Genomic DNA, 22,629 nt, shown 5'->3' with positions numbered 1-22,629 from the left:
TGTTTGTAAGAAAAATGTATGTAAATATAAATTTAACTTAGAATTGAAGGTTTTTCTGTAGATTTTTTAATTTAAATTTTACAATAATTTACTTATATATAAGACCATAAAAACTTATAAGTAATAAAAATACAACAATAATAATTTACATAATTAAGATTATTAATTTATATAATATGTATAATTTTATTTGGTTTAAAGTATATTTGATTTGCTCTTTTTTTTTTTTTTTTTTTTTTTTTTGTAATTGCTTTTAAATTTTGGATTAGCATATAATGATTTTACATATAATGATTTTAGACCAATTTAAAGCTTTATGGTTTCTTTTAGTAGTCAGTTTGGCACAACGTTATGTTTTTTCTTTTCTCCAAGTGTTTCAAAAACGTGTAGGAAAAATTCTGGATACATTTGAGATTCGATATTTTGGTTTTATATGAATTTTAATGTCTTAAAGGAAAATTTAATTCAATCTTCTTTCAGTTTTGATCTGAAAAGAACCAAGAGAACAACACATATTAATCGACTTTTATGAAGCTTTCATTCATTTTCTCCTGATGAGTTCTGGAGTTTCAGTAAAAGGAGATTAATTTTTATATTTTAATAATTTTGTATATTTTCTCTTTTACATTTTTATTTTAGTTAGTTCTACTATGAATTCTTGTTTTAATTTTGGTATGTTTAGATATTGTGTTTAACCTCTTATACACGGTTGCAATTATTAATATTGTTGAATCATTACCTTGTTTTGATTCCAATTTAATAATTTTAGATGCTTTAAGTTTAATTATATATAATTTTTATAAGATCATAGAATCTTATAAATTAGATCATAAAATCCATTAAAAATTAAACTATGAACTGATATTATGATAAATATATATTATTTCCATCTTGCGTCAAATATTTCAAGCTTTTGCAATAATTACTACGAAGAGTTGCATTTTTATTTACAGCATTTTAAATCTAAATTTGATTTAATATACAAAATCTTTCGACAAATCTGATTATGGTTATCGCAATGACAAGTGAACACCAAAGAACAACACAATAGTGGCAACAAGTAATAAACAAAACAAATATACGAAATACATTTTTTGTCAAATGCATTAAAAAAGAATACGAATGAGTGAAACAAGCTATTATTCTTCAAGGGGAGAAAATAATTAAAAAAAATATATGTACTGTAAATATTATGATATTGGGAGTGATCCGCAACAAACTGTTACATATTCTGAAATGTTAAATCATACGATGATGAAAAGGATAAGTTAGATGGAATATGCTACAACCTATGGCAACAATAAAAATGACCGACGAGCCAAAAATGTAGCAAATACATTTTGCATTACGTTGACAAGAACACAGTAAAAGAATACAAGTCACGTTGACTAAGTACCTATCGCGAAATTGTTTAAGTGCTTTCTTCCACTAGTGGCTATTCTGTGCATCAAAGGCTATCAAGGCATAGTTCGTTGGGATGGTTCCTTTCTGCATGACGGCGATTGATGGTACACGGATGTGGCATAAACCTACAAACAAGGAAGATGAAAGTCAAAATGAAAGACGATTTGCTTGATGGATGCAGCCGGACGGATGTTCTCTTCATTTCTGGTTAAGTCCATAAAAGAAAAGTGCATCAAGCTACATTCGAACGGCCGGACTTTCTTTTTTCCCTTTCATATCCCGGATTCAGCAATACCTTCATCATCTAAAAGAAAAAATAAATAAAACTCAGTTCTAATTTCGGATCCATCAACGATTGTGGGCAAAAAAATTAGTTTACGTCAGTAGATTATGAATGGAAGTAGCTTTTATTTTATTAGTTTACCCTTCCGGTCCAGGCAGATACAGAAGTTTCATGGTCTACTATGTGCCGACCCACATCGCTTTGGAATTTACACGTTCATTGAATTGCCAAGTCTTATCAGCAGCTTTCTAATATTACAAAACGAAGATGATTTATCAGTTTGCAAAGATAAATATAGTAACGCGGAAGTTTGAAGAAACTGTGCAAATTGGAGTTATGGAGACTTAGGATATATATTAGATTTATGCACAGCAGTTATTCTAACATAGGTATTTTGACACAAAATCGAACTTTTTTCTGAAATAGCATATCATTGTTTTCCATATTTCGATTTTAGGACTCAAATTATACGTAGATATTAAACTTTTTATAAATTGTGTTTTAATTTTTAATTTAATTAATTTTTGGTGAGAAATTTATGGAGGAATTCAAAAATTTATCTCGGCACATTTTTGTCAGTTTGCGCCAAGAATAACTAAATAATTCACTTGGCGAGCTTCTTAATTTATAGCAACCTATTTTCCTTTCCTTTTTATTCCTTGTCCACGAGCATAAAAAAAGGCTTCGTTCATACTTTCAAATAATTTTAACAAAATGCGTAAAACCACATTTGGCGTTATAATCGCTTATAACGAATATGCCAAACTTCAAAACGCTCCAAAATGTAAATTCACGTATCCGTTAGGACATTTTATATTAAAAACTCTAATTTTTTGCAGGTATGCTTAGAAATACATCTACTTTAGGATGATGCTAAAACTTTCATAGGTTATAATTAAAAATGTTTTCCGAAAATTTTATAAAAATTATTTAAAAATACGTAATGTAAAAATAAATCGTAAAAAATGGGCGAAATTTATTTGGAATGAACCTAAATTTTGAAATGTGAAAAGAAGAATTAAATAAGTTTAATAAAAAAGAGATATTAATAAATATATACCAAATTCAATTAACATGGAGGAGCTAAAACTTTGGGAGCTAATTTTTTAAAAACGACTCGTGCGATTTTTTGACACTTTGGCATAATTTGAGTCGTAGAATCGAAATATAGAAATAAATTGGTATGTTATTTCAGAAAAATTCCGGTTTTAGGGTCAAAATACCTACTTTAAATTAATGGCATATATATTAATATAATATATATCCTAAGTCGCGTTTTCGAGACACGGAAAACGCAAGTTAAATTTCGACAATCGGTCCAGTAGAACGGAAGATATAAAACTGCCCTCTCTCTCTCTCTTTTTTTTTTTTTTTTTAAACTTCTGATATGCTATATGTTTGTGTTAAACTGGAAACTATTATACTTATAACATGACTGATTTGAGGTACATGGGCTTATAAAAGTATGCTACAAAGTAGTCTAAATTAATTTTTTTAAAGTTCTTATATGTTATATGTTTGTGTTTAACTGGAAACTATTATCTTCATAACACGATTGATTTATGGTACATGGGCCTTCTAGTTCTTATAAAAGTATGTTACAACGAGTCAAAATTAATTTTTAAAAAGAAAACTTCTAATGTACTGCATTGTTTGTGTCAAACTAAAGACTAGTATTCTCAGAATAAAATTGATTTGAGGTCAATGAGGTATCATAGTTCTTATAAAAGTATGCTACAAAACAATCAAAATTAATTTTTAAACAGGAAACTTCTGAAATGCTATATGTTTATGTTACGCTACAAAGTACTATAATTAATTTTAAAAAGAAAACTTCTGATACGCTATATGTTATCTGTATTTCATTTCTTTTAATAATTGTAATCACATTTATTAATGAATAGAGAATTAATTATATGATCACTCTAGGAAATAAATTAATCTGATAATACAATTATTTTAAAGAAAATGAGAATAGGAATTCACGGCAACATAAATGCAGAATCTCAGAATGTCGTTATCAGATGGCATTCTTTCATCGAGTTTTTATTAATTGATTAATTGGCCTAGAATTTTAAAATCGATAGATCATCAATCCTTTATAAACGATTTGCAAATTTTGTAGATTAACGATGGTTTTAATCGCTGATTCAATCAAAATTATACTTTTCATCACGGAGATTTTCCCTTTAGATTTTAAGAAATAATGATGATTATGTGATTTTGGTGATCAAGGTGATAATAACGATGATAGTGGTAGTGATAATAGTGATAGATCAAGATGACAGTTACTTTATAAAACGTTATTCACTACTCACATAATCACAGAAAGTAAGGGACAAAATATGCAAGTGATTTGTATAATATCATAAATATTATTGCAAATATTATTGCATTCAGGATTATTTATTATTTTACATTTTAGAAAAGCAGCAGGAATAATAAGAAAAAATGCCATAAAACGTTTGATTAAATTTTTGTTTAACGACATTATGGTTCATCAAAATATAAATAAGTGCATATTTTAAACCTTAAAAATGAATTAAATACCACGTTATGCTAAATAAAATTTTAAATATAGGTTATAAAAGCATTTGTGTAAAAGTATCTAATCTAAAACAGATACAGCTAGTAACCTAACAAGTCTCTAGCCATAATAGCTGAATATATTTTTAGAAGTTTTTATAGAAATACGACGTAACAATCTCTTTATCTATACTTATAAAAACCTGCGTTTTATTACAGATACATATTACAACAGAATACAAGCAATTTAAATTTAAATACTATTTGATGTTTTTTTTTATATTTAATGTTTACTTTTCATTATTGAAAAGCTCAGAGTTTAACCGTGCTAAAAATTTTTTTTATCTGATTAAAATTTTTTAAATCTAAATTTAAACGTATTAAGGTATTACAAAAATTAATCTGAATTTCACTTAAAACGTCTTTTCTTAGAATGAAGAGATTAAAAATTGATTTGTTAGTTTATCAGTCAACTCATCACAATACATTCTGGAGCCATATCGCGTCATTAATAATTTTGTTGATGATAAACAGATGGCAGCACTACCAATTTCAAAAATATTTGTAGTAGTAATATACTGAAAATAAAGGTTAAAGTCTTAAAATTTAAAAAAAAGTATGGAAAAAAAGACAAACAATTTAAAAAAAAAATTTGATTACAGAAAGAAATTCAAGAAATTGAAGCACATTACATTATCTTCTACTCTTTGATGCTGTTTAAAATACAGAAATACAAAAGCACACCGTAATAAAAGTACAATTAGGATATGTCAGACTTAAAATTCATGCAATGAAAATCATGCTACATAACATGCTATAAAATTTCAGAATTACATTTCATTTCTGTACATGCAATTTTCAAACCAACATTTAATTACTTCAAGCAAAAATATGCGATGAGTATTGTGCTTTTGTTAGAAAAACATTCAATTTATTATATGTAACATGAGTAGCATTTCAAAATACAAGCTTTAATTGAAAATTATTACAAATTTTCTTGGAAAAAATATAAATGCTTCAGCGATTAATTTGAATAAATAATAATTAATGACTTTTCTCATAAATAGTTTATTTCAATGAAGGGAAAAATCAGACTGCACCATTTTTATTTCAAAACATGATTACTACAATTTGTGTGAGCTTAATTTAAAAAGCAAGAAAACTGTTATTGAAGCTTATGCGTGGGAAAATTGCAATCTCTTTTTTTTCTTTTCTTTTCTTAATTTTTTTTTTTTTTTTTTTTTTTACTCAATGTTCGGACTACCAAGAGTTTGTAAACATTTGGATAAATTAATGAAAAAAATAATTAAAACCACATTAGTTAGTTTGTTTAAAGTAAGTTTTAGATTAAAGTGCGTTAATAATTTAAGAAAAGGAGTTTAAGTATCCAATTCATATTACAGTTATACATTAATAATTAATATAATAACAAATTTTATTTATAATATAATTATAATACAGATATTAAACGTTTTTATTATTTCCCAGAATAGGGAAAAACCTATGAGTATATCTGTTTAACAAAATGGATGCTTTCGTGGATAATATACTAAGGGATCCTGGATCATATTTACATGTCATGTTATGTGTATGGATTATTAATTATTAGGAAAATTGAGAAGTACCAAGCCAATTCGAGCCCAATTCAACTGGAATTTTAATGTTTAAGTTAATCTTATCAAGAGCAAAGATATGGTGAAAATTAATGAATTTTTATTTCATTTACAAAAATCCCATATCATTTTTACACAGATTTTATTTCTTTTTTTCTCTTTTTCGCCCTACAGCCGTGCAAGCTTAAGATTTAAAAGAAGACAAAGAACTTACTCCTTAACGTACATGTGGTTTTTTCCTGTGTAACGTGGATACGAGCCAGTTTTCCTTAGAAATTCCTCCACGAAAACATCCCTTTTATTAGACAGATACCCCCAGCGTGCTTTGTCATTATCAAATAAAATGCATCAAACCAAACTGTAACGCAATGTTTTTAGAAAGATAGGGGTGGGGTGGAAGGAAATGACGCAATTTCTTACTTAAAACTATAACTTCTTATTTCTGCAGTATTTATTTAATTAAATCTTTGTCAAATTTTATAGATTTTTCCTTATTCGTTAAAACTATTCAAGAGTGCTGTTTAAAAACAACAGAAATTATGTTATGCTCGAAGTCATACCATAACAAGCAACAGTAACGAGCATGCAAATCATGCTGATATATTTCCCAATAAATATTTACCAAGAAGAGGAACTTTTATTGACTCAGTATTCAATCTGATCATACGGCATTCTTCTAAGATAAAGTTCACTCTTTGTTCTCGACGTGTCCATTGGATAAACGGACTGTCGTTTTAGCTGAAGATGGAAGCGATCCTTCAAAATGTATTATATATCACCACAACAAGAATAAAAAGTAAAATTATGAAATAAAAAGAAATATCAGCTTGAGCATATGTTTAGTACATCAGTTTCGTTAGATATTACAGCCAAATTTTAAATTCTCTGAATTAGGATGAAGAAACACAATTTTAGTTCTTTAATGTTTCCAGGCAAAATTAGGAGATTATGGAAACATAATGGTTAATGCTAAATAAATGAGGATACTTTAATGTGACCAGAAGGGAGAATTTGTTTTATAGTATTGACTGCTAACTTTTTTAACATTTTAAGTATTTTTACTTCCTTGTACGAAGTAAAGGAAGTATTGCAATCGCGACAAATTTCGGGTACCGCATTTCAAGGAAAATGTCCATTTTGACTGCTCTCGATCCCAGTTAAACGATGTTTTCGCTTTACATCTGTGCGTATGGACAGAAGAAAGGCCTCTTTTCCCAAAAACGGATTGTGAAAGGGATTTAAAATGGATTCAGAAGAGATTTTTTCATGACCTCTGTACGTTCATGCGTACGTACATACATTGAAATTCTGTATATGGGGCTACTGTAACATGCAGTTGTGCACCTCTCTTTTTGGTTGCAATCTGCCGCATTAAAAGTATATATATAATAATTTATTTCCTAAACAATATTGATTAATTGATTATATTATCTCATACATATATATATATATATATGCACCTACTCCTTTATCCGGTTCGGTGAACTCAGATTTTCTTGCATGTTGGTAAATTGTGCCTTTTTGCTTTAAAAGAGATTAAATTATATGGTTCTTATGTTCCGGCTAAGGTTATTATGCCTTTAGTTAATCTGCATGCAATAGTTGTAGAATTCTAAACTATTTAAAAGTTGTTAAGTTCCACTAAGAATAACGACGCCACCATTTGTTTATATTTAAAACTTTGTGGCATAGGGAATTAAGTCAGTTTCTGCACCAACTTCAGTGTCTTTTTGCCGAGTGGGGTCCAAAGGTTTGTGCACCTAAAATTAAAGTTTTAATAAGTTTTATTAAAACTTTAATTTTAACTATAAAGATTGTTTTTTAAAGGTTTTTAACTTTATTCGGTGTTTTAGGTGTTTCTATATTTTGCAATTTTTAGAAGATATTTTGAAATTGTATGTATTTTTTTTTCTGTGCCGCGAAGTGAGAACTGAATTAATTTAATGAGAAACATCTATCTAATGAAATTCGAGGAAATACATTGAAATTAAATGGAGCAAAAAATATGCATGTCATAATAGGCCGTCAAAGAAGCCATGTGGTGTCCCCATCAGATTTTTTCTTTTCTAAAGTCAGACAGAAATCTTCAACTGTTAAATTATATTTCTTTGATGTTTTCCACTGTAGACGAAATCGGCCAATTTTAGTTAACGATTACAGTCACTGTATTAACTTTTCAAGGCTTTTTAATCATTTCAATGGAAATTTATATCTTTCCATCTTTTACTAGTTTTGTTCAGTAGAGGGTTACACTTGTTCTCTGGATACTATCTGCAAGAAATTCCTAATATGAGATAAGAGATGCTTTCTGTCTCAAAATATCCCTAGTTCTGTAATTGTCATTAACACTAACTATAGGCAGAAACCCGCAAGTTATTAGTTAAGAATTAATCCAACGATATACAAATTTCATACAAATATTTGAATATACAGAAATATTATTCCCAATACATTATAATTATCAGTTTGACTATCGCGAGAATTAATTGCTGAAAATAAAAAGCAATATTTGGACATGAAATTCAGCCAATATTTTAACTTGCTGAAAAGGCAGGACCTTTGTATATTATCATACATGCAAAATGCAATAAAGTTTACGCCTTTTCTACGCCATTTAAGGAAAGTAATTTCAAATAATGAAGCGAATTATGAAATGCGAATAAAAGCGTCGTAGGAATCTATGTTACATAAATAAGAAAAGTAAGGTAAATTATTTTTACATGCAGAAAAACTTTTAGAAAATATAGTCAAAATTTTAATGAAAAACAACTTAATTAATGACTTAATTAAAGAAACGTTCTAAGAGAAAAATGCACTATAAAGAAAAAATATAAATGAAAACTTCTCCTGAACTTCAAGTTTGACCTTTTTGTAAAGGCAAGCATAAAGAGATATTACCATTAAATTACAAAATTTACAATTAAACAAATTTATTTTCAGCTGTAACTATGATATTTTGTGGTTCCTTTTCCTTTAAACAGCAAAAATATTCAATAAAATGTTGTTTTCCTCCTCAGAACCGAAAAGTTAAAATCTATATATCTATCTATATATGCATAAATATATGTGTGTAAGATAAAAAAACATGTAAATCACAATTATAATTTCAATTAGCAGTAGCCTCTTAAATCCCCCCCGCCGTCTATTCTAAAAGTAGTAATGCCTTTTTATGCACTGGGTCATGCTTAGCCGCTGGTGTTGCGTTGACGCAACGGTCAAAATAAATGCGTATATAAATATAACTACCTAAGATATTTTATACCAGCAGATGATTTTGTGTAGGGAATATTATGAAGATTATTTCTGTAAAAAAATATTTGCCTTCAACAATCATTTTGTTTATAATAATTAATCTCATACTTTAAGCAAAATTTTCGACCGGGTATTTTTGCTGAAAATATTTAATGAAAGAATCGCCGTCTTTATGAGTGATCTATTTTTAGTCAAGGTCACCGTTTATCAGAACATTACATCAGTCAGATGTTTATATTTGTGTTGGGAAGGAAGGGAAAACAGGTGTTGCGCTGACGAAACGTCAGCAGGAAACGGGTAGTCAATCTCCTTTTTCACTCATTCCTTTCGATGTTCTGGTTCATGTTCTGGTTGTTTAAAAATGCTTAGAACGAGGTATCTTACATTAGAAGAAGCCCTTCAATAATTTTTTGATGAAGAAACAGATGATGATAATGTTAATGACCAGAATGAAACTGATATTGTTGTTGTTCCCCCAGAAATTGCAGAGGCTAGTGACGAAGAAGAAAGGAATGGCAATGTTTTAAATAATGATAATGATATTTTAACAAATGATACTGCAAGTTGAAATTCACGTAAATTCACGTAAGAAGTAAGTTTAAGACTTCTAAAAGCATTTATAGTCATACTAAAAAGTTTAAAAAGCAGAAGACTGAAATCTTGAAGTGGATAAAAAAGGAACTGTTAGTTATGTCTCAGGAAAAACATGAAGAAAGAGATAGAAGATAAATTATAAAAGACAAAATATAAGGTAAAAATAGTGCACAGATTTTCGATTTTCGTTTTGGTTTAGACATTTAGTCTCTTCTCGTTGAACAGACATATATATACGCTCAGCGAAAAAAAATGCCCAGAATTTATTGCATCTGAAGCCTATATGAGAAGATTTATTGGAATATTATTGCTTACAGGATATCATTCTTTACCTCAAGAAAAAATGTATTGGTCTTTTGATAAGGACATTTCTGTTCCTATTGTACGAAAATCGATATCACGTTTGCAGTACAGGAATATGAAGCAGAATTTGCATTTGACAATAGTCAAATTGACAATACTGATAACTTATATGAGGTGAGACCGTATCTAAACTTACTAAATATCACCACTTTTTACTACTGGAAATATAAAGTCTCTTTTAGATTTCAGACACGAGAATGCATTCTTCCTTTTGCAAGCTCCTATTGAGAGTGTAGAATTAGCCAGAAATAGATCAGCAACAGGAAGACCTAATAAATTCAGCATTCAAAAACCATCGCATGGAGATGGTAGACATTTTATTGTAAAAGTCCGTTGATAACAAAAGACTTTGTTGTAAAGAGTACCATAGCCAGACTGTTTATAGATACAAAGTATGTAATGTAGCTTTACATCATGATTGTAATCAAGTTTTTCATGCTTGAAACTTTCAAATGAAATAATCTGTATTTGTAAAAGAAATACAATGTATATTTTAATATTAAATTAATTACAAGTAAAGTGATTTGTAGATTTATAAAACGTTATACAGCAAAAAAAAAAAAAAAAAAAACATTCCTTGTAGTTTTGGCGGTTTAATGGGTTAAAACGTATCTAATTCGGAACTTAAAATTTCAAGAAATGAAAATTTATGTTAACTGGATAACTGCGCACTTTTTGCCTCTAGTTCTCTTTCCGTCGAGAAGCAACTTCGCTCGTTTAACTTCTGCTAGGTATTGTCTATTGTTCTAAAAAAACACTCGGTATAAACTCGCAGGGTGCATAGCGCATTCGCAGTGATCATACGCAATGAAAAACAATATGTGTCGATTTTACTTCATTGTGCGAAGTAAAAAGGAAGTATTATAATCACGAAACGTTTCAGGCATCATATTTCATCGCAAATATCCATTTTCATCGCTATCGAATCCAATTTAAAGATGTTTTTACGTGACATCTGTACGTAAGGACTAAATAAAAGACTCTGTTCCCCGCAAAAAATTATAAAGCTGATTTAAAATGAATTCTGAAGAGAATTTTTTGTGGCGTCTGTACGAACGTATGTACGTACGTATCTCGCATAACTCAAAAACGAGTAGCCTCAGAACGTTGAAATTTTGTATATAGGACTGCTATAACATGTAGATGTGCACCTCGTATTTTGGTTGCAATCAGCTGCACCAAACGTATATATTTATATATATATCCACTCTGTTACCCGGCTCAGTAATCTCAGTTTCTTTACTCTTATATGTTTGTAAATTGTACATTTATTGCTTTAAAAATAATTGAGTTATGCTGTTCTTATCTTCCGGTTAAGGTTTTTATGCCATTAGTAAATCTGCATGCAATATTTGTGGAGTTATCAACAATTTAAAAATTGTTAATGAATTTTGCGATGCGGACATGTTTGTTTACATTTCAAACTTGCCAAAATAGCGGATTTGTAGCCAATCTAGAGAAACTAAGCTTCGCAACAACAAATATAACGCCTTTATTTATTATTTCGAACTAAATCATGCTTTATTCATTCTGGAATTTATTCGAGGAAATAAGTACTTCAGATTTACTTCATAATTTTCAATACAGACATCTTGAGTTTTAATGTATTTTTTGCTTTGTCGCGAAGTGAGAACTTAAATAATTGAATGAGAAATACTGAATCGTCTGTGAAAAACTTTTTTTTTTTTTTTGCTTAATTTCTTTTGTACATCGTTTTAGATTTATTATAGCATTTGAGTAGAACATGTGGCAACGTTAAATAATTCTTCAAATTTTGTGCATTCTGAGTTATAATATGAACGAAATATAACGTAGTTAAGAGAACCTAGGGAAAGAGTGTCGCTATGGTAAAGAAATATAGTGAATTTTAAAAAGTGCATTGATTCTATTGTGGTTTATGCGCTATCGACGAAGTAGTATTTAATTCAATAAGTTTAAATGAAATGCAAGAAAAAATGGGTACAGTTTAATATTACGTACAAGGAAGTGATGTGGTGCACACATCAGATTTTTTTCTATATTCAAAACAATATGTGTTCAAGAATTAATTATCAAAGAATAAAATTATGCGTGGAATAAAATTTACGACTCTGTCTGTATCCGAGGGTCATCTTTCTAGCTATGCAGTAAAGCCTGTCCAAATTATTGCAACACAGAGAACCATCGCCAATCCATTGCAGCTTTTTCCAAGTCTTCCTATTACATATACCTATATACACACATACATATATGGATATTCAGTTGAAATATGATAGCCGAAACTTTTTGCGATTATAAGACTTTATAAGACACTTTGGGGAAGAAAATAAAAATTAGGAGTAATAATTTTAAATTTATTGTTTAATTTAATCTAGTTTTTTTTTTTGATAAAAAATGTTAGGATCTATATTTATATTATTTTCCTATTATTATTATTATTATTATGGAACAAATTAAATTTATTAAATGCTGCTATTATCACGGGGAAAAGAAAGTAATTATTATGAACTAATACTCCAAATGTTACTTAATAATATTTGCTTTCTTCTCATTTTTACAAAATTTTGTGTCGAAAAATATTGCCTTCGAATGCCCCCCCTTCAAAATAATTTGTAAAGGAAGATGCATTGAAAATACAATACACTTTCGAAATTTAAACATTATATGAGCATTTTAATTGACTTACCATCATATCCTTGATTGTCATGGGCTTCGGGCCGGCCAAGCTCAAGGACTTCTTCCTTCTTTTCCAAAACACACAGCAAACATTGGTGGATGCAGATGTATTGTTGCTGAAAAAGCAAGCAAAAATAATTAATGTTTTGCTTCCCTCTATTAATTACTGCATTAAAATATTTTCGGATGTAATTACCTTCGTTCGATATCACCTGTTTATCACATTTCGTTTCCAAACATGATCGATATGATCATTTATTAACGAAGCACAGAATTTAATAATTAAGATTATCCGTACAGAATACTGTCTAGCGTAGTAAAATTGTCCAGTTTTTAACACAGAGTATACATATTTACTATTATTACCTAAAACGAGGATTTAGATTTAGATAATATTGATATTTCGTTTATGTTATGGATCAAAATCCTAAAAAGAAATTTTGAGGCAGCAAAAAATTTTACCTAATACTAAAATTAACTTGGAACAGAATACTTGTAACGAAAATGCTAAAAACATATGAGGAAACACATTAAATGTTTTACAAAAAAAAAAAAAAGATTCAGAAATTTTTCTACGAAGTTCATATTTATTTTCTTCTTCCCTCATTGATATTGAAAACTAAGGCTTTTTCTATTTAAAAACATTCTTTTAAATGGTTCTGCAACTAAATTTATTTAACATCTATTGATGATGTCATCTAAGAAGCTGTGTTATTAATAAGAATTTAAATTATTTTTGTTACTGTTCTGGTTGTTAGTAGTTCGGAATAAGAATTACACTGCGTTTTGGTTTTGTTTCCGTTATAAGGTGTTTTCTCCCTCTTTTCCGCATGCCTTCATGGTGTACTTCGAAGCATACATGACGCGTATTCGAGAGATGCAGGGTTCGTGTCCTGGGGATGGCACTGCATATTTTTCACGTCTCCTGCATCAAAAAACTTAATGACTCTACACACAACTCTGGCAAAAACCTAGTGGCTCCCGAAATAAAAGGTGGTGGACAATATTTCGTCGCCACCAGGATTTGGCGATTGGGTCCCCTAATCCCTAGTCGCTCTTCAAAAAGAGGAGTATATTATGTATTTTCTCACTCCTCTCCGCATGCCTCTTATTCGAGAGGTCCAGGATTCGAGTCCAAGTGAGGTCACTGCGCATTTTTCAGGTCTCCTGCTTCAAAGTTGAAGAAACATGAAGAAAGTTGTCAGAGTTGTTGACTCTACAACTTCTGATATTATTCTGCAAGCCGTAGACAAATCGTAACTGACTGTGTTCGAATTGTTGGCAAGTGACACTTCAGTTATTGCCGAAGTTAGTATTAGGAGGCATTTTATTTATTTATTTATTACGTGCTCCTTCACTACATGAAAAGGGAAGGATGCCCAGATGAGAATTTGTTAAGGGAAACTGGCTCATATCCACGTTACGCAAGGGGAAACCATGAAAATGTCCATGTAAGCCAGCCTGTTCCCCGGGATTCAAAAACCGGACCGAACTACCAGCGTTTGGTGGCTTTCATTCAACACTCAGCCGCAGGTGGGCCTTATTCTTCTGAGTTGAGAGATTTCCCTTAAGCTCAAAATCTTTAATACTTCGAATTGATTATTTTCAATATAGCGCTGAAATTCAAAAATTGAAAGTAAGAAATAAGGAGTGAGTTGATTAAATTCAGTGAAATTTAATGCAGTTTGCCTAAAAATAGTTTACCAAGAATTATGTTCAGCGAATATTTCTTCGTTACGTTACTAAGCCATTGAGAATGAATCTTACAGGAAAGAAATGTACGGATATAATAAGCGAACTGTATTAATTAATGAACACGGACACATGATACTGCAACAAATTTAGAGACTCACCTTTAAATCTAGAGTTACAGTATTGGCTCAGTCTCTATCCAAAAAAGAACATATAATATAAAGTTCTAAATGCTGAAAGCAATTACGTATCCTGAAGTTCCAAACAAATACAAGTCAGACATTTTATGTATGTTCCGAACTTAAATATATTGCAGAATAATATACATGGCTCGGAAATTAGTTTGGAAGAAAATATACATCATAAATCCTTCCTTAAGTGAAGTACATATCACAAAGGGTGTTTAAATATTTTTAAAATGATTTCCATAAATAATTTTTTAAAAAAGCAAATGTTTTGGAATAAAATGTTCTGACAAGAGCTTGTAGGGTTTTCCTTATTTTGCATAACAAATTTATTTTAAGTTTGATACCTTTGCTGAATCTCTCAACTTTTCACATTCTCTCGCCAGGCTGTAATTTTAAAGTTAAGTGAAGTGCGTATTTAAACGGGTGAATTTCTGTATTTATTCAGAACGTGTTTACGATAATCTCTTCTACCATGGAAATTACGATGCAGACTTAGTACATCCCCTCAAAAAAGGAGGCTACCAGATCGAACATTTTAAATATTAATTGAAAGGCTTATGCGTAAGCACCCTTTCTAAACATGCGTAAACATCCTTTGGAATATGTTTTGTTGAGACTTATGGATTCTCAAATGCGACAAAGGTTTTTTTTTTAATTTCAGATTATGTGTGGTACCAAAAGTATATTTCAATAATTCCGGTCGAAATATGATCTAGTATTTTATGCATTAGAACTCTGCTTACACAAACTGATATAATAATGAAAATAAATGGATAATAAAAACAACGGGTACTCATTTCATTGGTTCGAAAAAAAATTCACACAGATAATTTTAAGAGCATTTAAACTTTTTTTAAAAAATTCTTTGCATTTGTAAACTTGCTTCACCTAAAATATAAATTATAATTAAACATGCCAATAAAAAGCAGTACTGAATTCAGGTAATCTGCCGAAATCCTTTTATGTATTAATGAAAATATATTGTTTTATTAACAAACAAATTTGTATTTATGCACAAACTTTACTTTTTAACAAAAGGAGAAGCAGTATTGATTAATCTTGGGACAACTCCCTTTTCATAGAGGAAAAAATAATTCACTATTTTCCTAAAAGAAATGAAAAGTATCTCTGCGCATTATTATCTTAATTATTTATACATAAGTAACATGAGTTCTATATTTCGTGTGTCATTATTTCAATATAAAATACATTATTAATCAAAACGCAACAGCAAATAATCATTAAAAAGGCAAAGCGAAACAAGACATAAAATTCACAAACCTCGTTCTGCACCATCCAGACCCTCTCCTTTCTCATCTCATAAACAATCCCGAAAATATCGACGTAGTCATGTTTCTGAATGTGCTGCAGAATTCTGTCCAAAGCAATGAAAGTGCCTGATCTGCCGACGCCAGCGCTGCAAATGGAAGTCCAAAATTAGATTTGTAAGAATTCATATCTTTTAAAATATAAATAATGACAGTTAGGGAACGCCAGGGTATTTTTTAGCTCGTGTTACACTACAGCAATGATCTTCAAATTTTATCAACTCGGAGAACACGAAAATTAATATCTAAAGGTTGAAGGGATAAAAGATTTAAAAAAAAAATCTGAAAGTTCTCAGATTTTACATTACATCCAAAGATACGTTTCTTTAACGTTTCGCGCGTTACCTTTATTTACAAAATATCCTGTTTTTCGCTCTTATATCATAAAATTTAATTGCATTATCCCAAAATAATTCAGCAGCAATATAGCAAAATAATTTTAATATATTTAAAAACAAAATATCTTTAGCATTTCCAATAGACAGTTTGGAGCGCTGGAGATAATGTATTTTTCCCCGTAAGAATTGCCATTGATCACTTTGAAACAGCTGAGCTTGTTAATAAAAAAATTCGTTAAAATTTTACAAAATTTGAAATAGATAAGAAAAAAATTCGGGCTTCTGTATGCCCATGTTCAGGTGGAGGATTGCGTTATTCAAAATTTGACGGCTCTAGGTACCATCGTTTATTCACAATGCGAAAAACATACCTACATTTATGCACATTCTTCTCTGTTTAATTTCTTTTAAAATAATACAGGGCGATGATATTTGGTGGCAACAGTTTAAAAAGTGATTTAACGCAAAATCCCGTTTCGGCACTAATAGCCCTTGTGAGCTAACGCTCTTTTGGGCCAATAAATTTAGTTAAAGTTTTAAATTTGTGGCCAGCAGATAAAATTTTAAAAATTAAAAAAATTCTTTCAAATTTTGATTTTGACTTGCAGAACCCGTAGAGGACTTGAATGGAACCCCAGGTTTTCATGTAACGCAGTTTGAAAACCAGCGCGATAGACACTACTATCAATTCAGCAAGAGTATATAAAAACATTCTTTCGAACGTGTATGAACAAAAACAAATCCCATGTTATTTTAAGATGTTAAACAGAGAACGTTTTTAGACGTGTCCTTAAAGCTTTTAAAATGCATGGAAAGAAAGATTGATTTCCAAATAAAAAAACTTAAGTTTAATTACACTTTTTATCTCGAAGTTAAAGGAAACTAAAAGTATTTTGAATTTCAAATAAAAGTAAATATAACTTTAAATTAAAAGCAAACAGTCCATACTTTATTATTATTATCCTATATAATATAAATTTTTGGCAAGACATTTAGGTTCCTTTTGCATATGGAATAAAAAAGTCAACGAATGTGTTGATCTAGAGCCAGCTTTACTTCCGATACTTTTGTGCAGACATGCTTGATAATAATTGATGTAATGTATGTATGAAAGAAATAGCACTTCTTTTTTATTCACATTCATTAATCATTGCGTGACTATATAATAAAAAACGGTTTTCTGTTTTTTATTTTATATTGTTGAGCAAAGAAAAAAAACGTATTTGCAACATGAATGTTTTGTATATCGGCATTCTGCGTCATTTATATGAGAGGGATGTAAAATCACAGTTAAAGCTTCCTAGGCATTGATACACAACTGTACTTTAGTGGGAGTGTTACCTACAACGCAGAATTAATGATGCTGTTTGGAAACGCTAGATCGTCCACAAAATAGGCTTATAAGTATATGGACACCAAGATCAAATATTCTCTAGTTAAAAAAAGCACTGAAAAATATTTTTGGATTATTAGGCAAACAATTTAAAAATGTGCACACTATTTACATTGATTTGTAAGTATAACAGTTCTTATGTAGGATTCTATGAGAACTAAAAGTTGTTATTTCGCATAAAAAATAAAGGCCTATGAAACTTACAGATTGCACTGGAATATCTCACACTCACATTCCGGGATTTCTGCTTGGAAATGCAGGAATAAATTTCTGCAGTTTACTGAAATAAATTCTACAAAAAGGCTATAGAAACATACATGCTACTGTTACAGCACATCCATACACTGGGATATTATCTTTTCTAATTTTTGCCAATGACTCACTCATTTCAAAAAGTTAATACAGATTTAAGTGGCAAGCAGTTTTGTATAAATTTAGTGAGAGCAATCGTAGCTGTATGAGAGTTTGGATTAATATTAGCTGCTTGCCCGCAAACAACCCCGTCACATAGCCCCTGCGTCGTCTATGATTAGAACCTCAAGCAATGCTTGGTTACTTATAATACTTTAAGCTACGTGAGCTGGCTTATGACTGGGGGGGATCCAGTTATACCGTTGTCGTAATACTCAGAGACTGTTAATAGAATATTTCGTTTTACTGTTAAGTTAGTAGGAACTGGTAGTGGAGTTACGAAGTCGCGATCAGCAAGAACTGAACCATCTGAAAATTCAGCTGAAGGCGATGCGTTAATCTGGTTTCGTAATTTTTTACCTTGTCTCTGAAAAATGGTGAAGTAGAACCAACTTCGGCCCTTAACAGGTTGTAGAGTCATTAGGTCCTTTAGATTTAGCCTTTAACAGGTTGTAGAATCATTAGGTCCTATAACTTTAGGTCCTTTAGATTTAGCCCTCAACAGGTTGTAGAGTCATTAGGTCCTATAACTTTAGGTCCTTTAGATTTAGCCCTTGGCAGGTTGTAGAACCATTAGGTCCTATAACTTTAGGTCCTTTAGATTTAGCCCTTAACAGGTTGTAGAGTCATTAGGACCTACAACTTTAGGTCATTTGTTCCTTTAGATTTAGCCCTTAACAGGTTGTAGAGTCATTAGGTCCTACAAGTTTAGGTCATTAGGTCCTTTAGATTTAGCCCTTAACAGGTTGTATCGTGCTTAGGTCCTTTTGAAGAAATAAACTGCGTTTTGATTCTTCATCAAGTGTTGTCATCAATCACTCCAAATCAGCAAATCCTTAGAACGCAAATTATGTTATCAGAAATGGGGTTTGCGAGTGAATGCCAGCGACCCGCTTGCAGGAGAAAGCCATAGCGGATTAAATGAAAGATTTTATGGACTTGTTTGCAGGTGTAAAAGCTGGTCTGGAAAAGATGAAGGCTGAGATTAAAAGACGAGATGCAAGAACAACTCCAACGGATGGAAGTGAAGTAAAAGAACATTGGAAGCAACATAGTGAAGTTTAGAGGGAAATATGGAGTCAAAATAAAAGATGTGGAAATGAACAGTAGTGGCATCTGAAGAATCAAAGGACGGAAAAATGAAGGAAGTGGCTGAAGTATCTGAGAAAAATCAAGAAATGAAAGATGAAACATCCAACGAGATTTAAGAAAGAGAACGAAACGATGAAGAAATGAAGGACGGGAAAGAAGCTTTTGATTCTCAAGTGCATTAAGTGGAAATGGAAGAAAGTGATATTACTGTTTGTAAAGATGAAGAAATAAAAGAAGTGGCTAGTAAAGCATCTGAAAAAGTGAAGAAATAGTTCATTAAAACAAAGTTTCTGATTCTCAAGTGCCTGAAGTAGAGATGGAGAAACTGAAAATGTGACTGTTAAGTTGGTAGAAACTGGTAGTGGAGTTACGAAGTCGCGGTCAGCAAGTATTGAACCATCTGAAAATATATGTGATGCAGAGATGGAAGAAGTTGATGTACAGCTTAAGTAGAGTGTTCCAGTATTGCAAGAAAATACATCCACTTCACAAACTGTGTGTCTCATAATACAAGTTGTACAGACACAAACTTGATTGTAAAGAGTAACACGGAGTAGAAGACTATCTTGAGTTCAGTAGTAGTGTCATGAGTTCAGAGATTAGCTTAACAGCGATCGATTCGAGTTTGGAGTTGTACTTTAGTGCTCTGCCGTGAAGCTGTCTTTACTGTTGTAGCCTGAACCTTGTATTGCTGATTGTTTCAGCGTGTTCTTCGTAGTTTTTCGACGACTGTTACTGTTTGACAGTGACGAATAAATTGTTTTTTGATTTCTCATCAAGTGCTGTCATCACTCACTCCAAATCCATGAAACCACAAAACGCAACAGGGCTAACAAATTTAGAGACTATTGTTTTCTTATATTTTAACGAAATATATCAATATGATAACATCACTGTAATACAGCATCAATGAAATGGTGTAACAACTGTTACCTAATGTAAAACAGAATATTGTATTTCGGCACAACAGTGCTCTCTAAGGGTGAAAAGTTGTAATAAAGCCAAACAAAAATATTAGCCTTTAATAATATTAATATTACTAGCCTTTAATAATCCCATTCTTACCTGCAGTGAACGGCGATGGGTTTAGGATCAGATCCTATTCGCTCTCTGAATGTCCGGACAAATTTGACAAGAATCTGAGGAGGCTCCGGAACTCCAAAATCCGGCCAAGTCGTAAAGTGAAAGTGTTTCACAACACGTGACTGATCATTCTAGAAAAGATTTAAAAAAAAACACACACACACAAAATAAAGGATATTAGAATACTTCCAAAATATATTTACTTATTAGACACAAGTATATTTAATTATCCAAAATATATTTAGTTTTTAAATAGCAGAGTGATAATAAGTAAAATGAGCAAGTATTTCTATTAAATATAATGATTGATAAGAATATTATAAATGTTTTTTTTTATTCGACATCATTTAACTCCCCCAGAATTTTGTTTTATATCAGCTTTAAACTGAATAATATACATTTAATTTCAGCAAATATACTGGCAAGTAACAGTTTATAATAACAAATTAATTTATTTAGAGATGGCGTACACAGTAACAAGAAATTTAATCTCAAAAGGATATACTAGAAATTTGCAATTTTTATCTCAAACGGATTATTGAAAACAATTGGCAATAGTAATTAGCTATAAAGTATTTTAGTTTTCCAGCTCCGCAAAACATTCAATGCTATTTTAAGAACTTTTTAAAGTATCTCAAATCACATACGTTTAACATACAGCAATTAAATAGTGTTGGCGATTCCTGCATTTAATACTGAGCTCAAAACCGTAAAACTTAGAGTTAGGATGGCCGTTTACCAAATACATAAATATATACGCATTTAATTTATGCCGTAAATATTTCTTCTGGAACAGATAACACCGATCTCTGATATAAAAAGCTACAAACAACTTAATACCAGATGTTTTTTTAAAGCAGAAGAGAGATGAAATGAGCAATGCCCTCGCCGGGACTCGAACAACGGACCTCTTGAATACGCGCCGAGTGTATTGACCATTACACCACGAAGGCAGGCTAAGAAGGAGGGAGAAATAACCTTATACAGAAATAGAAAAAATATTAATGAAATTCAAAAATTATATGATTTTGCAACACAGTTTCATAACGTATCAACCAATTATTAAAATGCATATTTGAATTTTAGTTAAAGGGAAAAGAAATGGTATAAAGGGTAGCAGTATGACAAACTCTCTTTCAAGTCCGCTGAATATTGGTAGTTCGACCAAGCTCAAGCCCAGGCAAACGATCTTGGCGCTGCATGAGTGCTTTTCGTAGTTTTCCCCATGTGTAACATGAATAGGAGCTAGTTTCTTTGCAAAAATCCTATGTGATGACATTCCCTTTATGCCGTTATGTGCATTGCCGTATTCAAATAACCTAACTTAACCACAAAGTTTGAAACTAAAAATTAATTTGGTTGATTTTAAAAATGCAAACTGGAGCGCATTTTAAACCATTCTTATCAGACAACAATGGGTCATTTCGTTACTTTAAAATTCATATAAAATCCCTAGTGCTAACTATTTTTTTTCCAATGGCAGATTGTAAACAGTTACAGAGTAATGCAGTCCATTAATCTATACAAGGCCAGATGTGGTGGTCGCTTTAGTATGGAGGCACCTAATAGGTGGGCCACCATCGCCTCCTATGCCGGACAGTTACAACCATGCCTTTTCCAGGATTCGAACACAGGCCCTTGGTATCGCAGTCAGGCTTCCCTAACCATTATACCGTCTGGGCGGCATGCTAACTAATTTTAAGTGTAAATTTTAATTAACTATTAATATTTTTTAATTTTTTAAGAAAGTTAAAAAAATTGTTTCTTTCGAAAGAAAACGCAGCATTTAGCTTTCTTTTTCCCGCGAAATATTAACAAACAGGATTAGAACTTAATTTTTCTAAGGGCAGATCTAGATAGAGATCAAGTTTATTCAGACAAAGTTTAGTCAACATTTTCCTCGACAAAATTCACTCTTCATGTGGAAATACGGCCCCACCAGCGGCCGAGCGGTTAAATTTCTGAACAATGGTAGTTCGGTCTGAGGTTCCAAATTCCGCGATGGGTTGGCTGCATGGGCGTTTTCGTCGTTTTCCCAATGTGTAACATGTTGATACGACTCAGCTGCCTTTAGAAAGTCCTCCACGAAAGCATCCCTCGCTTCCATGTAGTGCTTTAGTGCGTAACACGTAAATAATAATAATAATAATGTGGAAATACGATACTAAATATGTTCCATAATCTAACATAACACTAAGTTAATGTAACATAACACTAAAAACATAACACTAAGTTAAGAGATTTCGAGTCATCTTGTACATAGATCTTTTTCAGATTAAAGAGCTTTTTGTACACCAAGAAGCTAATTGATATGGATTGTTTGGGCACATATGCAAAATACTGAATCCAATTTGGTAAACCAAATTTTATTTGTTATTTGGATGAATTTATATAGAAATTTACTGATGTTTTGA

At 30.9% G+C, this 22,629-nt stretch overlaps 1 protein-coding gene across 3 annotated transcripts in view; it reads right to left on the bottom strand.

The window, feature by feature from the left end:
* Positions 1-205: 205 nt before the first annotated feature.
* Positions 206-22,629, bottom strand: part of LOC118184641 (tyrosine-protein phosphatase 10D-like) — a 222,332-nt gene continuing 199,908 nt past the window's right edge. Inside the window, exons 23-27 of one of the 3 annotated variants that reach the window (XR_004757464.2) lie at positions 20,198-20,346; positions 15,852-15,987; positions 12,701-12,806; positions 6,449-6,582; positions 206-1,708 (exon numbers count right to left, since the gene is read on the bottom strand). Coding sequence is in view for 1 of the 3 variants with exons in the window: in XM_035354344.2 (XP_035210235.1) it covers positions 1,677-1,708; positions 12,701-12,806; positions 15,852-15,987; positions 20,198-20,346 (423 nt within the window). In the remaining 2 variants the exon portion in view is untranslated. The remainder of the gene's footprint in view (positions 1,709-6,448; positions 6,583-12,700; positions 12,807-15,851; positions 15,988-20,197; positions 20,347-22,629) is intronic. The other 2 variants (XR_004757465.2, XM_035354344.2) reach the window with 2 other exon arrangements.

This window comes from Stegodyphus dumicola, chromosome 5 (genome assembly GCF_044657685.1).
Source record: "Stegodyphus dumicola isolate Sdum_Otavi_A_Nest chromosome 5, ASM4465768v1".
NCBI classification, from domain to species: domain Eukaryota; kingdom Metazoa; phylum Arthropoda; class Arachnida; order Araneae; family Eresidae; genus Stegodyphus; species Stegodyphus dumicola.
Note: the sequence above shows the minus strand (reverse complement) of the source record. Positions and strands in the feature narration are given on the sequence as shown.